At 49.3% G+C, this 26500-nt stretch overlaps 1 protein-coding gene across 1 annotated transcript in view; it reads right to left on the bottom strand.

Moving 5' to 3' along the window:
* Positions 1–25925, bottom strand: part of LOC132462361 (low-density lipoprotein receptor-related protein 8-like) — a 35270-nt gene extending 9345 nt beyond the window's left edge. The window contains exons 1-6 of the mRNA XM_060057852.1: positions 25795–25925; positions 14174–14569; positions 12028–12150; positions 8999–9121; positions 5838–5957; positions 4608–4733 (exon numbers count right to left, since the gene is read on the bottom strand). Coding sequence (XP_059913835.1) covers positions 4608–4733; positions 5838–5957; positions 8999–9121; positions 12028–12150; positions 14174–14540 — 859 coding nt within the window. The 5' untranslated portion in view covers positions 14541–14569; positions 25795–25925. The remainder of the gene's footprint in view (positions 1–4607; positions 4734–5837; positions 5958–8998; positions 9122–12027; positions 12151–14173; positions 14570–25794) is intronic.
* Between the last annotated feature and the right edge of the window lie 575 nt (positions 25926–26500).

Raw genomic sequence — 26500 nt, 5'->3', positions numbered from 1 at the left:
ATAAAACTTCTCCCCGAGCGGCCAGGAGAAGAGCTACAGATACATCGGACCGGGAGAGTTCCGCTCCCTCAGGGATGAACGATGGAGCAGACGCCTCCATCCAGAGGGCAGGTGGATTCAGATGCTGTGGTTCAGGAGCAGGTACGGGGAATGGGGTTCCTCTCTGACAGCCTTACCACCAGCACCTGGCCCACACACTGAACCGTGTTACTGCTGATCGGCCAGGAGTAGGACACAACCCCACGCCGTCACATCCCAGTAAACCCGACAGAACTACACTGTGAACCGGGGCTTGTGTACAGCCCAGCCCTCCCACACATGGGGGGAAGCCTGTAATCCTTCATTAAGACGCAGGGGGGAAGTGGCTGCGTTGGTCAGCGCGTCTGCGTGTTGTCATTAAACGGCTCGCTACGCTGTTACGTTCTCCTCTGAATGTACAGATCACAGGGGGGCTCTGCGTGAGCGCGCACGCTTTGGATCCTCAGTGCACACGTGCGCAAGAGGCCGAGGATCACGTGGATGAATGGAGAAACTCACGCATACAAATGGCATATGTATTTACATACACATGCACACACGTAGATACACGCATGCATACAAACAGCACCTCGACATGTTTCAATTATGCATGAGCGGATGAACAAACACACACACATATACATACACACACATAAAGACATACAACCCCACACTGTCATACACACCGCAAACACACACGTTGTAAGGCTTTCGTAGACAACAAGAAGACAAAGTTATTTGCTCTGCTTAACAACCTTGAAGCTAACATCCGAACATTGACCTGACACTGCTGAACCGACCGCTGAGCCAACTGAAGGGTTCGCTAAAGTATAATTATAATGAGGTTTTTATTGATATTATATTATTCATTGGGAGAAGTAGCATAAGCCTCTATTCTCTGATGCGCTGACATATTAAAGGCTAAGCGGCAGCAGACAGGCCCTCCCCAGTGGCAGTAGGACATGAAGCTATTCTTAGGAAATATACTCTCATCTCTTTTTCTCACCCTCCCTCTATTCTTCCCTCCCTCCCTCCCTCCCTCTCCCCCTCCTCTTCTTCTGGCCTCTCTCTGCCCTGAGCTCCGACGCGGAGCCCTGTTATCAAACAGACGCCTTCTCTAAAGGAACTGTCCGCTCCGATGACAACATGGCCGACCCCTCTCCGGGGGGGATAACAGCTCCCAGCTGGACAGCCCTGCCCCGACCAACACGGCCGCCGACGTCCGGGTGCTGCCCTCATAACACCGGCGTCGTGGTGGTGGACCTTAAACGCTCGGATGAAGGACGGAAAAAAGGAAAAATGCTAAAATAAAATGACACAGAAAGGATAACCGAGAACATCCCCGCACGGACGCACATACACGCACACACACACACGCACACACACACACACGCACACGCACAGTTTTCCATTTAGTCACACTAGCGTTCAGAGTTGTAATTATATTAATTAAGCTGGAGGAAAGGCACGGTGCTAAACAGCTGGCGGCATTAAAATCCCCATATTAAGAAAACAAAGTGCCAAAGGTTCTCAGAGGGCCTCCTCTCCAAACGTCTTCAGGCCGGAGCTCTGAGACGACGTTAACCTAATTATGAGTCGGTTCCAAAAACGGTTTTAAACGGATAATTACATTTGACGATTGAACTCTGATGGCAAATAAACAACCTTGCAGCCAAACAAACAAGTGAATCTGCTTGTTCTTCCTTGCGCTGTTCAACTGACAGGAAAGGAAGAGAAAATGTATTCCTCAGCGATGTTTGTCGTATTATTATTGATATCATATTATAGTAGTAGCAGTAATAGAATTGGTAATAGTAGTAGTATTAGTAATAGTGGTAGTAGTAATAGTAGTAGTAATAGTAGTAGTAGTAGTAGTAATAGTAGTAGTAGTAATAGAAGTAGTAGCAGTAGTAATATAATTAGTAGTAGTAGTAATAGTAGTAGTAGTAATATAATTGGTAATAGTAGTAGTAGTAATAGTGGTAGTAGTAATAGTAATAGTAGTAGTAGTAATAGTGGTAGTAGTAGTAGTAGTAATAGTGGTAGTAGTAACAGTAGTAGTAATAGTAGTAGTAATAGTAGTAATAGTAATAGTGGTAGTAGTAATAGTAGTAGTAGTAGTAGTAATAGTAGTAGTAGTAATAGTAGTAATAGTAATAGTGGTAGTGGGGTTGGTTAAGAGTTGTCCCTGAGCACGACCCCTCACCCTAACGGTTCCTGACGAGCTGGCTGTCGCCTTGCGTGGTCGACTCCGCCATTGGGACATGAAAGTGTGGATAACCGCCTGGGTCCCTTTGGGTAAAAGCCTCTGCTCAATGCCCTAAATGTAGTAGCATAAGCAGAAGTATTATTAAAGGTTGGGTATGGAATTCGCTTTTTTGGCCATTTTTGCAAAATTACTTGAAATCCTTATCATAACCCGCTTACAGCCACTGAGTTAGAAGTACTGACATGAAAATTAAACAAGTCAATCATCTGTGGAACGGGCAGGGCTCGAAAAACTCCAGCCAATCATTTGCATTGCCACCGAGTTGCATTGGACAGTAAGTACGTCAATCAAACGGTCGTACTGCACTCCCCCTCCCCCGCGCCCCGCGCGACCCCTTCGTGCAGTACTCGTGACCCAGAGCTCGTGACCCAGAGCAAGCTCCTGTTTGTTGTTATCCTGCGGTAGCTACTGGAACTAGTTAATCCACATTTGGACCTAGCAGTAGAAGACAATTTCCATGGCAGACAAGACGCCACCATCCCCACCACCACCACCACCAGCATAGAGAAGGAAAACTCTTTTTCAGAGAGTAATTGATAATAAAAACGCTGAAAGAGAAAAACTGAAATCAAGAATAATCCTAGGCGCTGCTTTCGAACGTTGGCGGCAACTGAAGGACGAGAAGGGTCTAAAAACCGATGCTTGTGTGGCGGTTGACCTAGTTTCAAAGTTTATACCGTTTATACTCGGTAATACCGGTGTTGAGACGAGTGTATTACTCGGTGTAAAATGTCCACACCGCGGCAACCCTAGTGAAAACCAGGACTTCCAATACAATTATATGAAACAAACATACATTTTCTAAAAATAGTAATGATATATGTGACCGTTTAATGTAAAATAACCTTTTTTCAGCACTAGGTCATATGAGCATTAAATAAATGCTGCGTCTCAAAATGCCTTGGACAGCAGCGAGGATGACTCGCTTTGCCACGGGCCGAAACAGTTCGGAGCGACCACAGCCAGAGCGAACACAGCGGGGCAGAGGAGTGTCAGGAATAGTCTTTGGTGTACACATCAGTACGGCCTATTTGCACTACTGTTTAGTGGCAATGCAGTGTTTTATTCTATGCCTTTTTATTTTCGTATATTATTTCAATGAATACAATTTATTTATTCATAAAAACAAGATCTGGTCTTCAAATCTTTTTTCCAAATATAGGTCGTCTTACAATGGGGTTTGTGTTTATATTCGGACCAATACGGTACAGCGGGCGCTCACATGACGTTAAGCATTTCCTGGTGCATAATGTGACGCAATTCAGAACCTAAAATCCCGTAACACACGTAACACATAACCGGCGTTTTCAGAAATCTCCACTTTGGCCGGAGTTTTTAGAAATGATCGTTTTCTGTGATAAGACAGGGCCTCGGACAGGGGGTGTTGCAGCACCCCCAGCACCCCTACTTCCCGCGGTACTGGGTGCAACTTACAGCTGAATGTAGTGCCATGTTGTTAAACGAAAACCTACGCTAGCCTGTCTCGCTCTCGCGCATCTCTGTTCGCGCTCGTGCATGATTGCGCGTCCAGGTACTTGGAATGGGTGGAGTCAGAGTCAGCGTTGAAGGAGAGGGGGTAGGACCATTTGAGTTGTGTATTTTCAAAATCTGCTGGCGTTTCGCAAATCCCATACCCAACCTTTAAATTAACTAAAGGCACTGCATTTATACACGCTAACCTGTGGCCACTCAAAGTGCTTCACAACCAATGCCTCACATCCACCCATTCAAACACTAAAACCACGTAAGCCAGCTCCTTCTGTTCTCCACTTGGTAGGGAAGCCTGGGTTGGTTAGACAGCAGCCGTCTCTAGCTCCCAGAGGGGCTGCAGGGCCGTCTCCCCGTCACTACTCTGAAGCCAGCTGACGGTAGAGGTCAGGCCTTGCATCTCTCAGCCGGCTCGTCCTCGGGTCACTCCTCAGCAGCCAGGCGGGGAGGTGAGAAGGGCTGAGCGAAGCTCTGGAGAGATGCTAGTTGCCATGGGAATGGCTTTTTGATTTATTTTTCAAAAATCAACACGCCAGCTCACGGTACGCGAGGGACGTGTTTTGTGGATAAATCATTCTATCATATATTTGTTTGACTATTTAGTAATGTAGCCATCTTTATGCTTTCTTTTTTGGGGGTATTTATTTTGAAGCTTTTCGGATATGAATCAAAGACACCGAACACACTGGAGCACTCCAAACATCGGACTGATATTTCTTTCTTCCTCCCCAAAGCTAATTTCCCCTCGGTACGTAAAGAGGGAGAAGGAGAGCAGACGATAACCACCGCCCGGCCCCCCGCTCAGCAGCCCCCCGCTCAGCAGCCCACTCACCCTCGGCCTTGCAGGTCTTGGTGACGGGGTCGATCTCGTAGCCCTCGTAGCACTCACACTTGAAGTCCCCCTTGTAGTTGACACACATCTGGCTGCACGCTGCCGGGTCTTCACACTCATTAATGTCTGTGGAGGAGGAGGAGGAGGAGGAGGAGGAGGAGGAGGAGGAGGAAAAGATAAAGGCAGAGGAAGAAGAATTAGAAGATAGAGGGAATGAAGAAGAGGAAAATAAGAAGTAGAAGTAGAAGATAGAGGGAGAGGGAGAAGAAGAAGAAGAATAGAGGGAGATGAAAAAGGGAAAGATAAAGGGAGATGAAGAAGAAGAAGTAGAAGTAGGAGAGGAAGAGGAAGAGAGAAGTATAAGAGGAAGACGACAAAGAAGACGAAGAAAACGAAGCAGAAGATGAAGAAGAAGACATAAGTAGAAGGCAAATGTTTTGTTGTTCAGCCCCATGCCGATAAAGCTCAGTGTCTATCTGTATGTGTGATAATAGAAGTGAAAAAAGTGAAAAAAGGTGTTGCGAAGGGACGAACGGCGTACAGAGAAAGACGAACACCAACATAAAGACATCCATTCGGCAGACGCATCGGAGATGTCTGTGGGCGTGTTGGTGGCTGAGGATGTTTGTATTGAAACAATGACAATGCTGCGGCCCTAACTCCTCGGCGTCGTCGATAGATGAATACATCATCCTGACGGGCAGCAAGTGGGAGTTGGAGATAGGACTGAGAATAGCAGAAGCGTTCACTCTCACAGAGAACAGACTTTTGCTATTTGTGTGAAAGCGACGGTGTGAAAAGGGTCGCATGAAAATGGGGGAAGGGTATATTGCGTGTGTGAGGTCCATGGGTTAACCCATACGCGCTAACCCCCGAGGGAGCCACGATCGGCACGCAACACACAGATGGATACGAACACAGTAGTAATACTAACACAGCAGTCTGTCGCTAAACACTGGCAGGCTCTCTCTCTTCTATCTATCCGTCCATCTGCAGCTACTATTAACAGTATCTATCCATCTACCGTATTTATCTACAGTGTCTGTCTACTGCTAGACCATCCATCAACAGAGGCCGTTCTAGCTGCAGTATCTAGTGACTAGAGTATCTAATACATCAGTCTACTATATCTCACTCTACATCCCTCCGTCCTCCATCCATTTCCCTTATCAGTCCATCATCCATCCACCCTCCATGCATCCGTCCGTACGTCCGTTTGTCCTTCTCTACCTCCACAAGTCTTCTTGTCCAGCAGCTGGTACCCAGCGGGACACTGGCACTCGAAGCCGATTGGTCGATCTGTGCAGATGTGGGAGCAGCCGCCGTTGTTAATCAGGCACTCGTTCAACCCTGGAGGGGGGAGAGAGAGAGAGAGAGAGAGAGAGAGAGAGAGAGAGAGAGAGAGAGAGAGAGAGAGAGAGAGAGACATTGGTTTTACAGTCTCTGGAACAGTACATCCTGCTAAATCAACAACAAATAGGATGATGCAATGAATACTAAATGTAAACATCTTAAGAACGACAGGAAAAGCCCCTGAATGTCAACGTGTTGTTGCGGCTAATGTAAAGCTGGGTGACACCGGCAACCACCCGACCGCTGACTGCAGGACTCGTAGCGCGACATAGGTCTCACATTAAGGTGACCTTAATGAGGACTAGAGCCAAGCGTTCCCTCTCTGTGGCTCATTAGCCCCTCAGAGGCAGAAGATACTAAAAGGTCAGCAGGAGTTTCTACTCATTAGACAAACCCAGCGCTGGCACATCCGTCACTGGTCGCCTCGGCGTGACTCCAGGCACCACTGCATCGGGGTAATGATAATAATATAGTGGATTTCAATGCATGCAACACTGTGGTTTCGTTTTGTAATCAGCTGTTTTTAATGATGAAATCTTTGCATGTTGTACTTCACCACTGGAATAATGCATGAATGAGTCCAAAAGGAAAGAGTTATTGCGATGGATGTCTTTTTGGGTCAACGTTCATCTCAGAACCCAGAGTTGCTTTTGCTTCCTTGCAGAGGGACTCCTGAGAGAGAAGTGCTCTGGGGTTGCACTGTAAGCAGGAGCTCGGACGGGGAACAGCTTCGGTGAATCTGACTTTTTAGGCATTCAAAAGCAATTTGTGTTCAGTGAATCTGACCTCATGGTAGTGAGGTCAGAAAGTGCACTTAGTTCCACTTTTTCTCTCACTTTCAGTTCCTCTCTTTGCTAATCTAACCTCATCTCTCCGCGGTGATAGTGGCTTTGAGTAAACAGCAATAAATATGTATCATCTCTCTGAATGTCCGGTGACCACTATGGGAGCGTTTGTTTTGTTGACACACACAGCACCCCGGGGAGGCATTGGCTAAAATCCTAACAGCTTTTCAGACGGCTGCTCGTGATTTAGAGGTCACTCGACAGATCCCCTGGGCAAACAAACATCACATTTCACTCTGCTGCTTCTCACACACAGTCACTCACACACACAAACGCACACACACATACCCACAGACACAAACACACAACCGCAAACACCCACACACACACACACGCGTGTGAGCGCCTACACAAGGTGACTGTTTTTCTCTCAGCTACAGTGACCTTTGAAATCAGAGGCAAGGTCATTCTTGCTAGTATTAAGAGGAAACGGGAGCCTTCAAGTAAAGGTTGGAAAAAGCATTGGAACAAACTCTCACAACTTTCGCTTAAGTGCTGTAACCCCAATAAAAGGCATGACTACAAGAACTGCTGGAAGGACTAAGGGCAAGAATGATGGGCTAGGTTTCTATTGTTGTCCCGCAGCAAGATGGATACAGAGAAGGAAGTAAAGGAATGGAGGAAGAAGGGGGAAAACAGAGGAGGCATGAAGTCATTCCCCCCCCAAAATAACCACCAAACATCCAGCTCACTACACCTCACACTCCTACAGCTGAGTAGGACTGTGTTATTTTTACGCAGCACCACAACCGATGTTCGCGCGGCTGTGTGTGTGTGTGTGTGTGATGCGTACGTGGGAGAGGTGCAGGTGTGTGTGTGAGAGGTGTGTGATGTGATGTATGATACGGGCGGAGTGGCGAGAGCCTCTCTCCGCCCTGCAGTCTCCCCACGTAGGACTCCAGACACCTGATCACCCGTCTGCCAGTGATGAATAAAAACTCTCTTCTGTCTGTGTGTTTAGCTGTGTGTGCGTGTGTGTGTGTGTGTGTGTGTGTAGGTGTAGGTGTAGGTGTAGGTGTGTGTGTGTGTGTGTGTGTGTGTGTGTGTGTGTGTGTGTGTGTGTGAGTCTGTCGGGGGGAGGTTTGTGACATGGAATAATGTAAGTGTAGAGAGCGCTACGCGCCGAGTCAAGACAGATAGTGGGCCGTCCGCCTCCGAGCGCGCTCTGTAGTCACCGAGTGTAAAATCAAAGTGGGAGGAGGCGGACGAGGTCGGACTAGCAATGAGGGACTGGAAGAGAAAGTAAAAAGAAAACAGATACAGAAAGTGAAAGTAAAAGAAACATAAGGGTGAGAGGCACGGCATGAGAGGAGTATAAGTCGTAGTATTTGGGATGCGCACAAACGAACATGACTCCCGTAATCAACAGAGCCTGCTTCTAATTACAGAAGGCTTCTTTGAAATGCACGGCGCCACAAAAGAGTCTTTGAGTTTAGTGAGGGGGGGGGGCGGTCACCATTACGGCTGCTGCATGAGCCGCTGAATTCATCGACAGTTACACTCTCGTTAAATGAGGCTGAGGCAAAAGGAACACACCCACACACACAGACACACACTTTTTGGCAAAAGCACAAGTTCAGTAATTGCCAGGTTAGACGGCGGTTTCCAGTGGATGTTAAATCGCTACAGGAGGGAAGAGCAGGGAGAGGGAGGAGAACTGCTCGACCCGCAGAACACCATACATGATGCAATCGATAAACTCTTTAAAGTTCAAAGGGGTTTATTTTTATAATCTTCAAACGTCATGCACCAGGGGTATATGAAATGGAATGAGAGTGTGTGAGCATGTGTGTGCGTGCGTGTGTGCGCGTGCGTGCGTGCGTGTGCGTGTCAGTGTAGAGTATGCCAGTGTTTGTGCATGTGTGTGTGCAGCGTGTGTGTGTGTTTGTCAACTTGTATATGTGTGTGTGTGCTTGTGCGTGCGTGTGCGTGTGTCAGTGTTTCTCAGTGTGTGTGCGAGCTTCAGATAGAGCAAGCGGAAATGAAACTTTACGTTTCCCAGGCCAATTAATGAAGTTCTTTTGAATTGAACGGACAGAGCAAGAGAGAGCGAGTGAATGGCACAGCGAGAGAAACATGGAGAGAGAGAGTGACATGGAGAGAGAGAGACATGGAGAGAGCGAGTGAATGGCACAGCGAGAGAGACATGGAGAGAGACAGTGACATGGAGGGAGACACAGTGGGTCCACTCACCACACTCTTTCTTTGGCTCGTCTGACCGGTCCTTGCAGTTCTTCACAGAGTCACACACCTTGCTGCTGTCGATGCACTCCCCGTTCTTACAGAGGAACTTCAGCGGGCCCTCACACCTCGTGGCTGAAACACAACACACAGGACTAGTTAACATCTAGCCACAACACACAGGACTAGTTAACATCTAGTCACAAGATACAGGACTAGTTAACATCTAGCCACAACACACAGGACTAGTTAACATCTAGTCACAACACACAGGACTAATTAACATCTAGTCAGATCACACAGGACTAGTTAACATCTAGTCACAAGATACAGGACTAGTTAACATCTAGTCACAACACACAGGACTAGTTAACATCTAGTCACAACACACAGGACTAGTTAACATCTAGTCACAAGATACAGGACTAGTTAACATCTAGTCACAAGATACAGGACTAGTTAACAGGTAGTCACAACACACAGGACTAGTTAACATCTAGTCAGATCACACAGGACTAGTTAACATCTAGTCAGATCACACAGGACTAGTTAACATCTAGTCAGATAACACAGGACTAGTTAACATCTAGTCACAACACACAGGACTAGTTAACATCTAGTCAGATCACACAGGACTAGTTAACATCTAGTCACAACACACAGGACTAGTTAACATCTAGTCAGATCACACAGGACTAGTTAACATCTAGTCAGATCACACAGGACTAGTTAACATCTAGTCAGATCACACAGGACTAGTTAACATCTAGTCACAACACACAGAACTAGTTAACATCTAGTCAATCACACAGGACTAGTTAACATCTAGTCACAACACACAGAACTAGTTAACATCTAGTCAATCACACAGGACTAGTTAACATCTAGTCACAACACACAGGACTAGTTAACATCTATTCACTTAGTGGCTGCAACAAAAGACACACGACTAGCTAACATCTAGTCACAAGATACAGAACTAGTTAACATCTAGTCTGCAACCCAAAACCCAAGACTAGTTAACGTCTAGTCCCTTATGCCGCTTTTCCACTGCATGGTACCAGCTCGACACGACTCGACACGACTCGACTCAGCTCGCATTTTTTGCGTTTCCACCGCGGTACCATGGTATCTGGTACCTGAAGTGGCTGCTTTTTCTAGTACCTACTCGCTCTAGGTTCCAAGCGAGCTGAGCCGATGCTAAAAGGTGACGTCGGCAGACGGCCGGCGACTGATTGGCCAGAGAGTGTGACGAAGTCACGAGAGCGACATGGCAACCATGCTGGTAACATCCATAGCAGCGCCGCAGCCAACATGTTCCACTTCTCCAACTTCTTCAACATGCCAGCTAATAATAGTAATGCGATCGATGTCCTCCATTGTTGTTATGTGGGTTCTGTCCATGTGTGGGTTGCGTATGTGTTGTTTGCGTCGCGTACACAAATACGTCACGGCCCTTTCGCGCAGCCGACCCCGCCCACGTCCAGGAGGTACTATTTGCGGTGGAAAAGCACCCGCGCTGCTACCGTGTCGAGTCGTGTCGTGTCGAGTCGTGTCGAGTCGAGCTACATGTGCGGTGGAAAAGCGGCATTAGTGGCATTACATGAGGCACAGGACTAGTTAACGTCTAGTCCCTTAGTGGCTGCAACACGTCTGAGGTGGAACCGTTTCCCTCTGTGCATGAGGTCCAGTCATAGGGACTGCGTAGGGGGGCTGGGGGTATGCAGCTGAAGAAGGCCCTACAGGAACCAGCAGACGACGAGACAAGCAGAGCGCCGCGTGAAACAAGAGGAATGCAAACTGAGTCTGGGTGGGCGTGTCCGTGTCTCACGCTGTCCGGCGGGGGTTGACGAGGCGTTTCTTTCTGTCTTTCTTTAACGTTTAAGAAACAGAGAGCGCTATCTCACGGGCCTTCGCCTGCAGCCGGGGGCAGGGAGGACGAGGAGGAGGACGAGCACAGAACACAAACGGGCGGAGCAGAGAGTCCAGAGCCGAGACGGCGCTGCTGAGGGGGAAGCACTGAGTCAGTGGGCCCGTAACGATGAGTGACAGTCCGGGTGGTTGCCATGGCGACCATGGAGCCTCCACATCACAATGGTGGCGCAAACTCCTAGCCGGGGGATCCTTATCGAAGAGAGGGCGGGACTTCCGGGCGTGCTTCGGAAGAAGGGATGTCCGGTTAGGTTTCATAGGTTTAGCCGTGAGAGGGCGGGACTTCCGCTGTCCGTTTACGTCAAAAGTTTTCAGATATTTCTTCATCAAACTCTTTGTAGCTGTCCGTTGTTCTTCGGCTTATTCCTTTTCGCTCCGCGTTAACCGGGGTACACCGCTCGAGGAAGAGGGCGTAAAATGCATTTCTGTGGACGGGGCCAACGCTAGAATCAGGGGAGATGTTAGACTTGATTAGGCGCCTGTGCTGCTCGTCTCCAGAAGACAGTAAACAAACTAACTAAACTGTTAGGGGTCGGTAGTATCAATGAAAACAGCATTTGGAAGGAGTCGAACGACCAATCACCCTTCGACTTCGAAAAATACGCCTGTAACAAAATACGTCTGCTGCCGCAGATATAACCCCATCAAACAGCCAACGTCCTGAATGTCCTGCTTTGCCCGCTGGAGAGCAGATTGCAGATGTAACGAAGTGCAAAGCTTAATTGGATGGCCGCCCTCCTGAAGGTCAGGTCCTGTATCCCAGCTGCACATCATGACCCACTCTGCCGACTGTTAATATTAATATTAATATTAATAATAACTTGAAATTACGGGCGGCAGTAGCTCAGGAGGTAGAGCGGGTTGGCTGGTAACCTGAAGGTTGCTGGTTCGATCCCCGGCTCTTCCTGAGTGTCGAGGTGTCCCTGAGCAAGGCACCTCACCCTGACTGCTCCTGACCAGCTGGCTGTCGCCCTGCGTGGCTGACGCTGCCGTCGGTGTGTCAATGGGTGAGCGTCAGGCAATATTGGGAAGCGCTTTCAGCGGCCACTGGTTAGAAATGCAGTTAAGAGAATGTACGTAGTGCCCTTCAGAGCACCCACGGAGCTCACCGTTGACACAGCCGCTCTCGTCGCTGTGGTCGGGGCAGTCGTGGACCTTGTTGCACTGCTTGGTGCCGTGGATACAGGAGCCGTCGCCACACTGGAACTCATCTGGACGACACGTCAACAGGGCTGGAGGGACACACACACACACACACACACACACACACACACACACACACACACACACACACACAGTTATGAGGGAAAATCAGTTGCCAAATCGAAAAGAGCACACGCTTTTGAATTAGAATCCACACGCCCGCACGCGCACACCCACACGACACACATACACAATTTTCAACACAAACACACACACTAACACACATGCAGTAATTACAAATGATTTCTCAATATCCACACACACAAAAGCACACACACACATAGAGTTTGATCAATTTGATACCTTCAACTTCCCAATGCAGATTAAGAAAAGCATTTAAAGTCCCGGCTTTAAACAATATTTTACTTTGTATTCCAGATCCCAACAGTGTAATCAATTCCTAGCAGGCAGCTGGTACAACCCGGAGCCAAACCATTTATCTCAGGGGCCCGTGATGAATTACTTTCAATATCCACAAAACTGAGGCCAATGTAGGTGTTTATACCGCCATCATGCCCCGACTGGTGGCTCCCCTGTATGGAGGCGAAGGGTCCAGAACAGAGGGACGTAGATACGGCCGGCAGGGGCAGTTATTCACAGCTATCAGGTGGCTGTCGGGCAGCCAGGATGAGTTTCACAGCAGGCTCCGCATCGTAATAGTCCAGACACACCAGTACTCAGCGTGTGTGTCTGTGTGTGTGTTTGTGTGTGTGCGCGCACTCATGTGCGTGCCTGTACTTGTGTGTTTGCTTGTGTGTGTGCGGGTGTCAGTGCGTGTGTGAATGAGCGTGCATGTGATTGCTTTGTGTGTGTGTGCGTGTGTGTGTGTGAGTGTGAGTGTGCGTGTGTTACACCTATTGGTGCCAGGGTGGTGTGAGAGTGACAGGCTATACTCGAGTGGCTCTCTGCCTCTCACGGCCGCTCACGGTGCCCCTGAAGGCCTCCACTAACTACACCCCGCTACGCGCCCTCCAAGGGCTTTCCAAATTGCCGTCAAGGACATTCATCTGTTGCCTAGCAACCCCTGGTCACCGGGACGGCCCTCGCCTTCCACCCCGCCAGACTTTGCCGCTCGCTACCTTCAGTAAAAGCAGCGATCCGATTGGCTGAATGAGCCATCCATCACGGCTTTCACTGCTGTTTTATGACGGGGGATGAACGAGAGAGTGAGAGCGGACGGGTTTGATGCTCTGCGCTGCCCATCGTCTCCATAACGAACAAAGAGGAGACATCAAAGGCTTTGTGGAGAGGGGAGAGAGCCAACCACAGGCCGGTAACCTGCTCCCCTTCCACGTGCTTATGGGAAGAGCTGCCTTATCACCCTGCCTCCCTCTCCACACGAGTTCCCCGTCAGAGACCAGTCCTCAGAGGAGACGGGGACCAGTAGGGCTAGCGGGGGGCAGAGAGGGGACGGGTGTGAAGTACTGTCCGGTTGTAAACAGAGCAGAGGCTGATGGTCTCCGCGGTGTGGTCTGCTTAACAGGGAGACAGAAGGACCCGTGTTGTGATACTCTCTGACCTCATTTGCATGCTGCAGTTTGATTACATCAGCAGGAGGTTGCAATGGTGTGTGTGTGTGTGTGTGTGTGTGTGCTGCGCGTGTGCGTGTGCGTGCGTTTGTGGTCAACCAGAATGAAAGAGTTGTGTCTTTTGGGGTGGATCAAATCTGAGACCCGGTGAATCACAGATGAATCATTCATATCCAGAGAGTATCCCATATGAAGGTTTATGGAACATATATAATGCAAATAGATGTATCATAGAAACGACCCTAATGGACTATGGATGATGATACTGTAGTATGATCTATTAATAAGATGGGCTATTATTAATATGATGTGTTATCATCTGAAACGGGCACCACTGGCACTGTGGGTGGGTTTGGAGCATTAAAGACGAATCTTCAGTTGCAAAAACATAAATAAAAAAACGACCAGTCTAGAACCGACAGGGAACCTTCTAGAAAAACATCCAAGAGAGGCGGACACAAAGAGATCGGAATTTGACGAATAACTCGAAACACGAAACAAACGAATAAAGACAGCGACTCACGGCAGTCCAGCTCGTCCGACTTGTCCTTGCAGTCGGGGTCGCCGTCGCACTTCCACGCCAGGCGCACACACTCCCCGTTGGCGCAGCGGAACTCGCCGGCCGTGCAGTTGGCGCGGCGATGCGTGGGGTACGGGGGCCCGCCCCCCTCGCCGCCGCAACGCGCCGGGCCCTCGTCGGAGCCGTCGGCGCAGTCGGGGTCCCCGTCGCAGCTCCACATCAGCGGCACGCACTCGGTGGAGTTGCAGCGCAGGTGGTCCGGCCCGCAGGTCATCTGCGCCGCGCACTTCAGCTCGTCGGAGCCGTCGCCGCAGTCGTCGTCTCCGTCGCACACGTACACGCTCGCCAGGCACTTCCGGTTACCGCACATGAACTCGCCGCGGGGGCAGGCCTTGGCGTCTGGGGGTAGCGTAGCGTAGCATAGCGGGTGTAGCGTAGCGTCGGGGAGAGGAGGAGGGACACAGAGATAATCGTTATGCCGTCATGTCGTTGGAATTCAAGTTCATTTTGCGAGAGACATTCTGCCTCACAGGACAACATTAATTAAATGAAGCAGAATTTACACACAAAACAGCAAAAGCTTGTTTCTTAGGGGACTTACAGTGGATGATGTACTCTTAAAATGAATGCTACAGGTAGGGTTTGCTAAACGCAAAGACAACACAAAAAAAATAACAAACCAAACCAACTGAAATAAATCCTGCTGGGGCTCCGGAAGAATCTTTTCTCTGTTTGTATCTTAAACGAGAGAGCTCCGAAGGCCCAGGGCGGTCATTCCAGAAACAAACTAACTTAACATTTTAGTTTCCCTCAATTAAGCCGGAGCCTCAAGCACATGGCTCTTGATGTGCTTGAATTGAAGTCATTTCTAAGTAGTCCGAGAGGGCTTCATTAGGGGAAGCGTAATTGGACGGTTTCCATTCCGCCCGTCTCTCATTGGTTCAGACACGGCGCCACTCTGCTCCCCGTGCCCAGGTGAGGTGAAACAACAGCACGCCTGTCCCCTCCTGCAGCTACACACATCGGGAGGCTTCAGGAGATGTCTTTGCTACGCAGCGAGCAGAGAAATATGAATCAGATTTCATCAGTTATTATCAGCGTGGAATAATGAGAACGAGATTGCGAGAGAGACCGACAGGTAAAGAGAAGAGAGAAAATATTGTAAGGAATCTAAAATATTGCGGCATGTGTATAGATGCTGCCATCAAAGGTGTATGTTAGAACTAGGGATGGGCATTTGAAGAAATTTTCTTGATCGAGCATCGCTAGAGTTATCGATCAATTATCGATTAATCATTAACTTTTTTCTATGTTTTTTTTCTAATGTTTTTATCAATTAAATCTTTATTCCAACAATAATGTATGGGCCAAAATTAATACAATACAGTTAACTTGAAGACCTACAACTGTTTAACAGTTTTAAAATAATAAATACAGGCATTATAGGTTATAGGCCTATGCGGCGCTCGTAAAGTCCGAACAATGCGCCTACAGGCGCTCTTAAAGGTTTGGAAACGATTCAACAAGACTAAATCTGTAGCCTATTCCAATTACAATAAGTAGCGAATTTATCGGACAACAATAATCAAACAAAGGCAGTAGGCTAAAAGTGGGCATTAAACTGTATAACTGTTATGAAAAAAAAGGGGGGGGGGGAAGGCCGACATATAATGCCTGCAGCCGGCGCGCGGAAAAGGCTCGCAACAAAAAGATGAGCCACCCATTTACAAACAATTGCATGAACTAGTCTATCTAAAAGCAATACCTTATTGAACATATATAAGGCTGGACTTGTTGCTAAAATATCACAGTTTTGGCAAAATGTAACGACTCCAAGAGGCACCAAGCGGAGCGAGAGTCAACACATTAAGAAAGAAAAGAGCGACTCACATACGGTGGTGACTGTCGTCCATAGCATACAGTAACTCCAGCCTACATATTTTTGTTTAGGAATATAAGCATGTTAACATGCTCGGGGGTCAGACGCGAACGCAGCCTTGTAACTGTCAGTCCAGCAGCAGAAAACACCCGCTCTGACGGGACCGAAGTTGCGGGGATGCAGAGGTATTGTCGCGCTAACTTTGACAGCCTGGGGAACCTTCTTCCATTCACTTTCCACCAGTCGGCAGGGTTATATTCAATTAAATGCTTCAAGACTCACAGTATGCAACACAACGTCCTTTTAATCGATAACAATATAAATTGATCGACGCATTTCTTAACGATCAATTATCGAGCATCGATTAATTATGCCCATCCCTAGTTAGAACGTATATGCAATTATGTGTGCGCGCGTGTGTAGGTGTGTGTGCATGTGCATCTGTGTGTGTTTCCACATGGAGGGAGTTGTGTTTTTCATCATTTCCAGATTAGGAGTATTAGCCTCTGCAAAATATCTGAAACAGAATCAGATTCTGAAGAGAAAGATAGTACCGAAGGCCGTCACAGATTGCATCTTGGTATTTCTCTCTCTGCTAAACCCATCCTCTCTCTCTCTTCTCTCTCTGATATATCCATTCCTCTCCCTCTCTCTCCCTCCCTTTCTCTCCATCTTTCTGCTAAACCCATCCCTCCCTCTCTCTCTCTATCTCTCTCTCTCTCTCCAATAACATCTGCTCAGACTGTTGTCGACCCAGCATCTTGACAATTTCCGTGTCACGGTGCACATATCTGCTCTACAGGGCTAACAGGTGAATACATATTAGCTCTCTCTCTCTCTCTCTCTCTCGCTCTTCTCATCCTCATCCTCCAACCATCTCTGTCCTTTTCCCTTCATAACCCGGTGTGCGCAGGAAGGCTTTGGTTTAAATCATCCACCGCAGAGGAGGAAGACACAGAGAGGAAGAGGAGGAAGAGGATGAGGGTGTTTGAGAGGAATACAATAACCCACAGGGAGCTCGGACTCCCCTGCCCTTGGCAGCGTTGCCCCAGCTCGCTGCTGTCTTCTGGACGACTCATCCTGACTCAGCATATGGGGGGGGTCAATAGGTCAACAGAGGCAGGGGCGGAGCAGCCAACTGACAAAAGTCCACTGTTTAGAAGAGCTACTGTGGACAAAGAGAGGGAACGGAGCGATAGTGTTTACTGTGTCCAAAGCAACTGAAGTGAATTCAGATACATGTCATCAGGGAGCAGGCAGACTGCTGATGTTGAGGGGATCGAACCCAGTACGTTTCGGCTGGGAGTCGACACCATGAGTCATGACCACACTATGCTCTCTACTAATGGCTTCTAATATAAATGATGGATTCTAGTCTAACCTTTTTTTGCATGCAAACAGCAACGTCTATGCTTAACATGCTAAATGGATTAGCGTAGCGAGTTAGCGTTGAGATGTTATCAATAACAATTAAATGGAAATGTGGGCAGTGATTAACCACGCATTTAATGGGCCAGTGGTTGTATCTTAAGTAGCTGTGGAAAAATGATTAAAAGAAAAAAATTTACAATGATGAAACAATACATCGGAAACCCATCACAGTCAACTGTCTGCACATACCAAGCTAGCGAACGTCACAACACATCATTTGTTAATTACAATACCGCCGTACCGTATGTTAACCTCACCGGGCGGTTGGCCTCCTACATGCACAGCCCACGCATCAGCGCTTCAAGCTTTACATTTCACGGTTGTTGGGGGGTGTGCACGCCGCATGAATCACACGTGACGTCATTAACATCGCGGAGCGAAGGCAAGCGAGGAAGGGCTGGCAGTTCACGTTGAGACCTGCTAAAGGGATTTTATTCATCTGCGATATCACACCGCGTGCACTCTTTTATGTTCAGCCAGAGGTGAATAATTAAAGCGGGTAAACAGCCGAGACTGGGAGGAGCAGGCGATCAGAGATGTACGTTAGTTTACCGGCTCCGCTGGAGACGGGAAGATGCACTTTGTTTACCCACGGCCGTACTCGCAACATTTAAGCACTCAGCGCTGATTGCACAAAGGCTTTGAGGGTATATTCTGTTCTGTGCTTACAAGCACCGTGTTATGATTAATTATTTACCCTGGCTGTTTGTTACTGTTTAATCCGGCTGTTTTTCAATATGTTTCCGTTTGAGTTATTTGGCCGTGGAGCAAAATAGTGTTCAGAGAGTAATTATGGCACATATTGAGCTAATTATATGCTATGGTCGCAATCATAGGATTTACTGCCATTCGGCTTGCTGTGTAGACAGACGTACTTATTTTAGTTTTTGTTAATGTGAGGTCAACGCAGTAAGCGGAAACATACAAGCTAAGCTGCTAGCCCCTTTGAACCAAGGGCTCCACGTTACTAAGCAACAAGCGGGGGGACACACAGCAATGACCCACACCAACACACACAGACTGTTTTGTCAAGCCCAACTAGGGGAGAAATATCAAAACATTCTTCACTGACAACAAAAACAGGCTGGATAACATAAGGACAGAAGATAAAACAAAATAAACATACAGACTAAATATTAATTGCTTTCTGGTTTCAGATGGGTCCAATTGAGTCCTAAAAACCAAACGGGCTGCTTCCATTGGGAGAAGGGTACGCTGAATAAATGCACCCAAGGGGGAAAAGTATTAGACTAAATTGTTCCCTTGTCTTGCGAGCAGCCAAGAAAGGCTAATGTTTGCATTAGCAAAATGAAATGAGAAGTAGTTTGCCTGTGGCAAAGTAACTATTATCGTAAGAGGAGAGTCCGGTAAGGTAAAAAAAGTGTTGAAGGTATTTCTCGAAGCTTCAACACTGCCGATGCACATATTCAGCTCCACAGAGGGAATAAAGGCATCCCGCTGGAAATCCTTCTCCAGGAGAAGTTGTGGTACATCTAACGCTGTTGCTGATGCTGTCCAAACCTTATTTTAAATATGCGATGGGTAAATACTAAGCACTAAGTCACAAAAACAAACACACACACACACAAACGCACATCCCTAAAGACTCCCTGCCAGAGATCAGCCTACAGGTTCCTTTCCAACACACAAGTCATTTAATTTACACTTAATACGTAAAATATTAGCAAGAGCTCTGACCTAACAAAACGTGCCTTTATATCCTTGCTTGCAGCTGGGCTACTCAACCTTAGCTGACGTGCTAATACATTTTCCCCATAGATGCCCCAGATACTACTTAATACATAATTCAACGTGTGGGATAACTCATTTAGCAGCGGTGCCTCCAACTGATTGACTAAGCGTGCAGCCCGTAATGGGCTCTGTTGCTACTAATACTGAATCACATGGGGGGTGGGGGGTGATTACGCAGTGAGGGATTCTGGGAGCCTAACCACTTTGTTTGCCTTCCATGTTGGTGAAAACGTACAGTTGCTTTAAAGTATTGTCAGCAAAAGAAAAGTGTGGAGTTGGAGCGCTGCATATGCAGAGAACGGCTTTAAAACACTGAAAGAACCTTCCTTTGTTTAGTATGTTCTAACACATGGGGGGGGGGGGGGGGTAGTATATTTTCCCGGATTCTTGACTCCCAACAGGCAGGTTCGGTGTTAGATTGCCTATGTCTGTGGCCTCTATAAGCAGCTTTGACCTTGAGATAATTAGTAATTAATGAATCCTTAATAACACGTATCTCGTCTCTAGATCGCTGTGGTGAAGCATCCCCCTGTGTGATTGGTGGCTCGGCCTTGCCGGTCTGTTTCCCTATCCCTGTGATAATGTAGACATGCGCCATGTACACCATGTTCCACGAAGACAATGGTCTTTAAGCCCGGGATGGAGTCCCACTAAACAAACTGTGATAAACAACGACTAGTGCGGAGACGACGAGGAGCAGATGCTCATGTGTCAGAAGAATAAAAGGTTTTTAGATTAAGTTTGAAAACCTAAAAAAATAGATTGGAGGATTATTTGTACCCACTATCTGACTTGATAAACCCCATCTACAACTTAATGAAGAGAAAATGATTCTTTATAATTATTTATAATCGACATCAATATATTTACACATCGAAACACCATTTAAAAGTCAGGTGTATTGATAACCCAAGCCGTCATGATTTTTGAACGGGGGTCAAATTTGCAATGTTCTGGTAATGTTCTGTAAGGTTTGATTGACAAAGCTGTCAATCAAGATGTCACTTTAAAATTCTAAATCCTTCTAAACCCTTCATCATGTCCTACCTACATAAAGAGATAAAGATAGAGTAGAGATACAAATAAATGAGAAACTAATTACAAGTTTAATCAGATGCTTAATTAAGTTGCGACTTAGTTACACTGTGTCCTCCGTCGTTTGAGACATCTGTTGGTGTGTGCCAGAGACACAACATTGACATAAGACCATACTGAACCCCCACTGAAGCCGCCAGACCCCACCGCACTATTCAAACGCTGGCCACGGACCCACACATACATACTCTTTCTTTTTGGTAGATCTTGGTATACTATTGCATGTACTGTATGTTATAGAAATGAGGTCTTGGATTCAGTCTTGAATTAATAAACAGGGCTACATCCTAGCGTATCAGACCGTATCTTATTATTAGACGACAACACAATGTACAGGACGTTCACATGCAGCTGAGCAGGAGTGGAGACAGAGGGCTTGAAGGACAGCCTTTGTGTTGGTAATGCTGGGAGGTCCATCTTCTACCGATCACTCCTCCCCTATAGCCCAACAGACGGCTAGCCAAGGGCTGCAACTAAGTGAACTCTGCTGCTGAAGTGTTGGCCAGGCAGCTTAGATAGCTGTTTGAACGCGTCTAGGTCCATGGGCAGTTTCATCCCCGGCAAGCTGTTTACGTTTCAATACTTAGCTTCAGTGAAGGAGCGGAAAGACTGCGGCTTTAGCATTCTATAACACAGGCACACAGACAGGCAGGCAGGCAGGCAGGCAGGCAGGCAGGCAGGCAGGCAGGCAGGCAGGCAGGCAGGCAGACAGACAGACAGACAGACAGACAGACAGACAGACAGACAGACAGACAGGCAGGCAGGCAGGCAGGCAGGCAGGCAGGCAGGCAGGCAGGCAGGCAGGCAGGCAGGCAGACAGACAGACAGACAGACAGACAGACAGACAGACAGACAGACAGACAGGCAGGCAGGCAGGCAGGCAGGCAGGCAGGCAGGCAGGCAGGCAGGCAGGCAGGCAGGCAGGCAGGCAGACAGACAGACAGACAGACAGACAGACAGACAGACAGACAGACAGACAGGCAGGCAGGCAGGCAGGCAGGCAGGCAGGCAGGCAGACAGACAGACAGACAGACAGACAGACAGACAGACAGACAGACAGACAGACAGGCAGACAGTCAGGCAGACAGACAGTCAGACAGGCAGACAGACAGTCAGACAGAGAAATCCATTGTTGTTGTGAGTGCAGAACTGAACTAGTTTGTGAGTTTCGTGGCCGATGTTGTTTTGTCGTCTGTGATTCATCCTCCAGATGCACGGTGGTGTTCTGTCACGACAAGTGGGACATGATGTAAAGTAAAATTTCGTCAGGTATTTAGAATTATTGAGTAGGGATTGCTCTGTGAACAATCGTTCGCAATGTATAACTATTGGTGGAGGTAGGATGAGCAACAAGAAAGTAGCTTGTGGATAACATGAATAATGCATACTGTCTAAGTAGAAGGCTCTATGTGCCACGAGGCATTTGGAGGACAGGTAAGTAGTAGGCAGCAAAAATAATCAAATTACTCATTGAATTAAACATCCGGCAGGATTTGAACATAAACCCATCAATGTCACTCACCGGTTGTCAATAAGCCACTATTTTCATTTCCACTACTTCATAGACAGCATCAAGATCAACGTACCGGGCCGATGTCCCCTCATTACAGCTAACCCTGTCATCCACCAAAGGTCAAACTCCCTGTGTGTGTGTGTGTGTGTGTGTGTGTGTGTGTGTGTGTGTGTGTGTGTGTGTGTGTGTGTGTCTCTGTCTGTCTGTCCGTCTGTCTGTCTGTCTGTCCGTCTGTCTGTGTCTCTGTCCGTCTGTCTGTGTCTCTGTCCGTCTGTCTGTGTCTCTGTCCGTCTGTCTGTGTCTCTGTCCGTCCGTCTGTGTCTCTGTCCGTCCGTCTGTCTGTGTCTCTGTCCGTCTGTCCGTCTGTCCGTCTGTGTCTCTGTCCGTCTGTCCGTCTGTGTCTCTGTCCGTCTGTCCGTCTGTGTCTCTGTCCGTCTGTCCGTCTGTGTCTCTGTCCGTCTGTCCGTCTGTGTCTCTGTCCGTCTGTGTCTCTGTCCGTCTGTCCGTCTGTGTCTCTGTCCGTCTGTCCGTCTGTGTCTCTGTCCGTCTGTCCGTCTGTGTCTCTGTCTGTCTGTCTGTCTGTCTGTCTGTCTGTCTGTCTGTCTGTCTGTCTGTCTGCCTGCCTGCCTGTCTGTCTGCCTGCCTGTCTGTCTGTGTCTCTGTCTGTCTGTCTGTCTGTGTGTCTGTCTGTCTGTCTGTCTGTCTGTCTGTCTGTGTCTCTGCCTGTCTGTCTGTCTGTCTGTCTGTCTGCCTGTCTGTCTGCCTGAGACCCACTGAGTCCCTGTAACGTCTCCCCCAGGGGGCCTAGCCCCCCCACATCAACCAGCGACGTTCTCATGAAAGGAGGACCCCCGCCGGCAGCCGGGGTCTGGTGGGGCGCGGTGCGGGGGTCTGGTGGGGCGCGGTGCGGGGGTCTGGTGGGGCGCGGTGCGGGGGTCTGGTGGGGCGCGGTGCGGGGGTCTGGTGGGGCGCGGTGCGGGGGTCTGGTGGGGCGCGGTGCGGGGGTCTGGTGGGGCGCGGTGCGGGGGTCTGGTGGGGCGCGGTGCGGGGGTCTGGTGGGGCGCGGTGCGGGGGTCTGGTGGGGCGCGGTGCGGGGGTCTGGTGGGGCGCGGTGCGGGGGTCTGGTGGGGCGCGGTGCGGGGGTCTGGTGGGGCGCGGTGCGGGGGTCTGGTGGGGCGCGGTGCGGGGGTCTGGTGGGGTGCGGTGCGGGGGTCTGGTGGGGCGCGGTGCGGGGGTCTGGTGGGGCGCGGTGCGGGGGTCTGGTGGGGCGCGGTGCGGGGGTCTGGTGGGGCGCGGTGCGGGGGTCTGGTGGGGCGCGGTGCGGGGGTCTGGTGGGGCGCGGTGCGGGGGTCTGGTGGGGCGCGGTGCGGGGGTCTGGTGGGGCGCGGTGCGGGGGTCTGGTGGGGCGCGGTGCGGGGGTCTGGTGGGGCGCGGTGCGGGGGTCTGGTGGGGCGCGGTGCGGGGGTCTGGTGGGGCGCGGTGCGGGGGTCTGGTGGGGCGCGGTGCGGGGGTCTGGTGGGGCGCGGTGCGGGGGTCTGGTGGGGCGCGGTGCGGGGGTCTGGTGGGGCGCGGTGCGGGGGTCTGGTGGGGCGCGGTGCGGGGGTCTGGTGGGGCGCGGTGCGGGGGTCTGGTGGGGCGCGGTGCGGGGGTCTGGTGGGGCGCGGTGCGGGGGTCTGGTGGGGCGCGGTGCGGGGGTCTGGTGGGGCGCGGTGCGGGGGTCTGGTGGGGCGCGGTGCGGGGGTCTGGTGGGGCGCGGTGCGGGGGTCTGGTGGGGCGCGGTGCGGGGGTCTGGTGGGGCGCGGTGCGGGGGTCTGGTGGGGCGCGGTGCGGGGGTCTGGTCTGGTGGGGCGCGGTGCGGGGGGCTCCCCCCGAGCTGAGGGGCCATTAGAGCTAAAGCCACGGGAGGGCTGCACCTCCACCTGCCGCGGGGGCGCCCCTTGCAACAGGCGGCCTACAAGCTAATTCATGAGCACGCTAAGACACTAGCTCATGCATTAGCTCATGCTACACCTGCTTATGGTAGGTGTACGGAGGTCAGCTTCCAAATGAAATGATGTGTATCTCTCTACCTTTGGTTTGACAGTTTCAAATGATGAGGATGAAGACAGATAACCTTCCTCCCATTCAAACCCGCAGAAGCCTTGTGACCTCAGCCCCCTGAAAATAACTATAACTCAATTAAATGTATTTTTCTCGATAAAGAAACCTTGATGCATGAAAGTGTCAAAACTGCTTCGAAAATAGACAAAAAAAAAACAAGATACGCAATGGCACCTTCACCCAACAAGATATTGTTGTTCTCTGCGCTATGAAACCAGTTTTGTCACGTGCCAGAGAGCATAATCTTCAAAGTCTTAACATCGCATCCCTTCAGGGCCCACTGCCTCCGTCATATCGCCTCAACGGGGAGCGCCAAGGGAGGGAGAGAGAGGGGAGTTAGAGAGAGAGAGGGGAGTTAGAGAGGGGAGCTGGAGAGAGAGAGAGAGAGAGAGAGAGGGGGAGTTAGAGAGAGAGAGAGAGAGAGAGAGAGAGAGAGAGAGGAGAGAGAGGGGAGTTAGAGAGAGAGAGAGAGAGGGGAGTTAGAGAGAGAGAGAGGGGGAGTTAGAGAGAGAGAGAGAGAGAGAGAGAGAGAGAGAGAGAGAGAGAGAGAGAGAGAGGAGAGAGAGAGAGAGGAGTTAGACAGAGAGAGAGAGAGAGAGAGAGAGAGAGAGAGAGAGAGAGAGAGAGAGAGAGAGAGAGACAGAGACAGAGACAGAGAGAGAGAGGAGTTAGACAGAGAGAGAGAGAGAGAGAGAGAGAGAGGAGAGGAGAGAGAGAGAGAGAGAGAGTTAGACAGAGAGAGAGAGGGGAGTTAGAGAGAGAGAGGAGAGGGGAGATAGAGAGAGAGAGAGAGAGGGAGTTAGAGAGAGAGAGAGGGGGAGTTAGAGAGAGAGAGAGAGAGAGGAGAGAGAGAAGGAGTTAGACAGAGAGAGAGAGGGGAGTTAGAGAGAGAGAGAGAGAGGGGAGTGAGAGAGAGAGAGAGAGAGAGGGAGTTAGAGAGACGAGAGAGGGGGAGTTAGAGAGAGAGAGAGAGGGGAGTTAGAGAGAGAGCGAGACGGAGAGAAAAGAGAGGGGAGTTAGAGTGAGAGAGAGAGGGGAGCTAGAGAGAGAGGGGAGCTACAGAGATAGACAATAAGAGAAGGGAGAGAGAGAGAGTAAGAGAGACAGGGAGCGAGCGCCTCGGAGAGCGAGCCCGTGAGAAACAGCGGGAGTTTCACAGAGAGAAAGAGAAACGAGGAAGCCAATTCTTCACGGGTGCCTTCGAAGTAGGGCAGGAGAGTCTTTTGTCGAATAGGGGCGGAGCTCGGGAGGGCGACTTCAAATTAACGAGGTTCCTGATTGGCTCCACAGAGGGTAAGGCCGTTATTCTGATGGGTCCCTTAACTGCTGCACTTGGTAGGTGCAAAACAAATCTGGTATTTTTCCAATGCCAGGGTAACAGTTTGATTCCTTAAGATGACGACTCGGCGACTATCCTGTGTACTGCTGTCAACAACAACAAGATCCTCTAAAAACCATCAGAAGTTCTGATGATGGATGTAAAACGTTTTGAACTGTAATGGAAAGTGTTTTTCAATCCACTGTAATGTATTCAGAGTTAAACGGAGGTACGGTTTTCCATCAACTGTAATGTATTCAGAATGGAAACGGTGTACGTTTTTTAATTCAACTGAAATCGTTCTCGAAATAAGTAAGGTGAACGTTTTTAACCTTAATGTATTCAGAACCAAAGATGGCCTTTTCAATTCAATCACGGAAAAACTTTCTCCATGAAGACATAACATAACATGGATGATAATGATATAGAATCAAGGAGTCCTGTAGAATGGATAATTAACAATCGATGGTGATTTGGCCACGCCTCTTCATGCTCATTATAAAGGGGAGGGGCCAATGATAATTTATTCAACTCACCAGAAGCGCAGTCTTTCTCATCCGCGCCGTTCTCGCAGTCCTTCTCGCCGTCACATCTCCATGACAACGAGACACACTTGTTGGTAGAACCCCCGCAATCGAACTTCTCAGGAGGGCAGGTCTGTTTGCCTGTGGTTGGAGAGAGAGTGAGAGGGTGAGTATCTACAGGAGTGAGTGAGTGAGTGAGTGAGTGAGTGAGTGAGTGAGTGAGTGAGTGAGTGAGTGAGTGAGTGAGTGAGTGAGTGAGTGAGTGAGTGAAAGAGAGAGAGGGAGAAAGATGGAGCAAGAAAGATAGAAAATAGCAAAAAGCAGAAGCAAGGGATAGAGAGAGAACAAGAAGAGAGAAGTAAAGCGAAAAGCGAAAGAACACGGAGAACGTTTTCACGAGTCCTTAAAGACAATGGCGGCAAGAACAACCAGAGCTAGAAGCTCACACTAGGACAGAACACACTCCATATCCCCTGAACACATTCCCGCCCATCGGGCCAAACCGCCTCCTTCCCAGCAGAACTATCAGACTAATCCGTTCGGCTGACGCCCATTAGAAGAAGACCATGGAACACACAGGGAAACACGGGTTTGGCCGCCAATCAACCGTCATAAAAACAGCCTGGAACCTCCTGCTGAAGTCCTGCCAATCTGCCCGCGTGGAGACAGAACCAGAGGGCTGGAGCCAGACGGAGTGTGTCTGTGTGTGTCTCTGCTT

This window comes from Gadus macrocephalus, chromosome 8 (genome assembly GCF_031168955.1).
Source record: "Gadus macrocephalus chromosome 8, ASM3116895v1".
Taxonomy (NCBI): Eukaryota; Metazoa; Chordata; class Actinopteri; order Gadiformes; family Gadidae; genus Gadus; species Gadus macrocephalus.
Note: the sequence above shows the minus strand (reverse complement) of the source record. Positions and strands in the feature narration are given on the sequence as shown.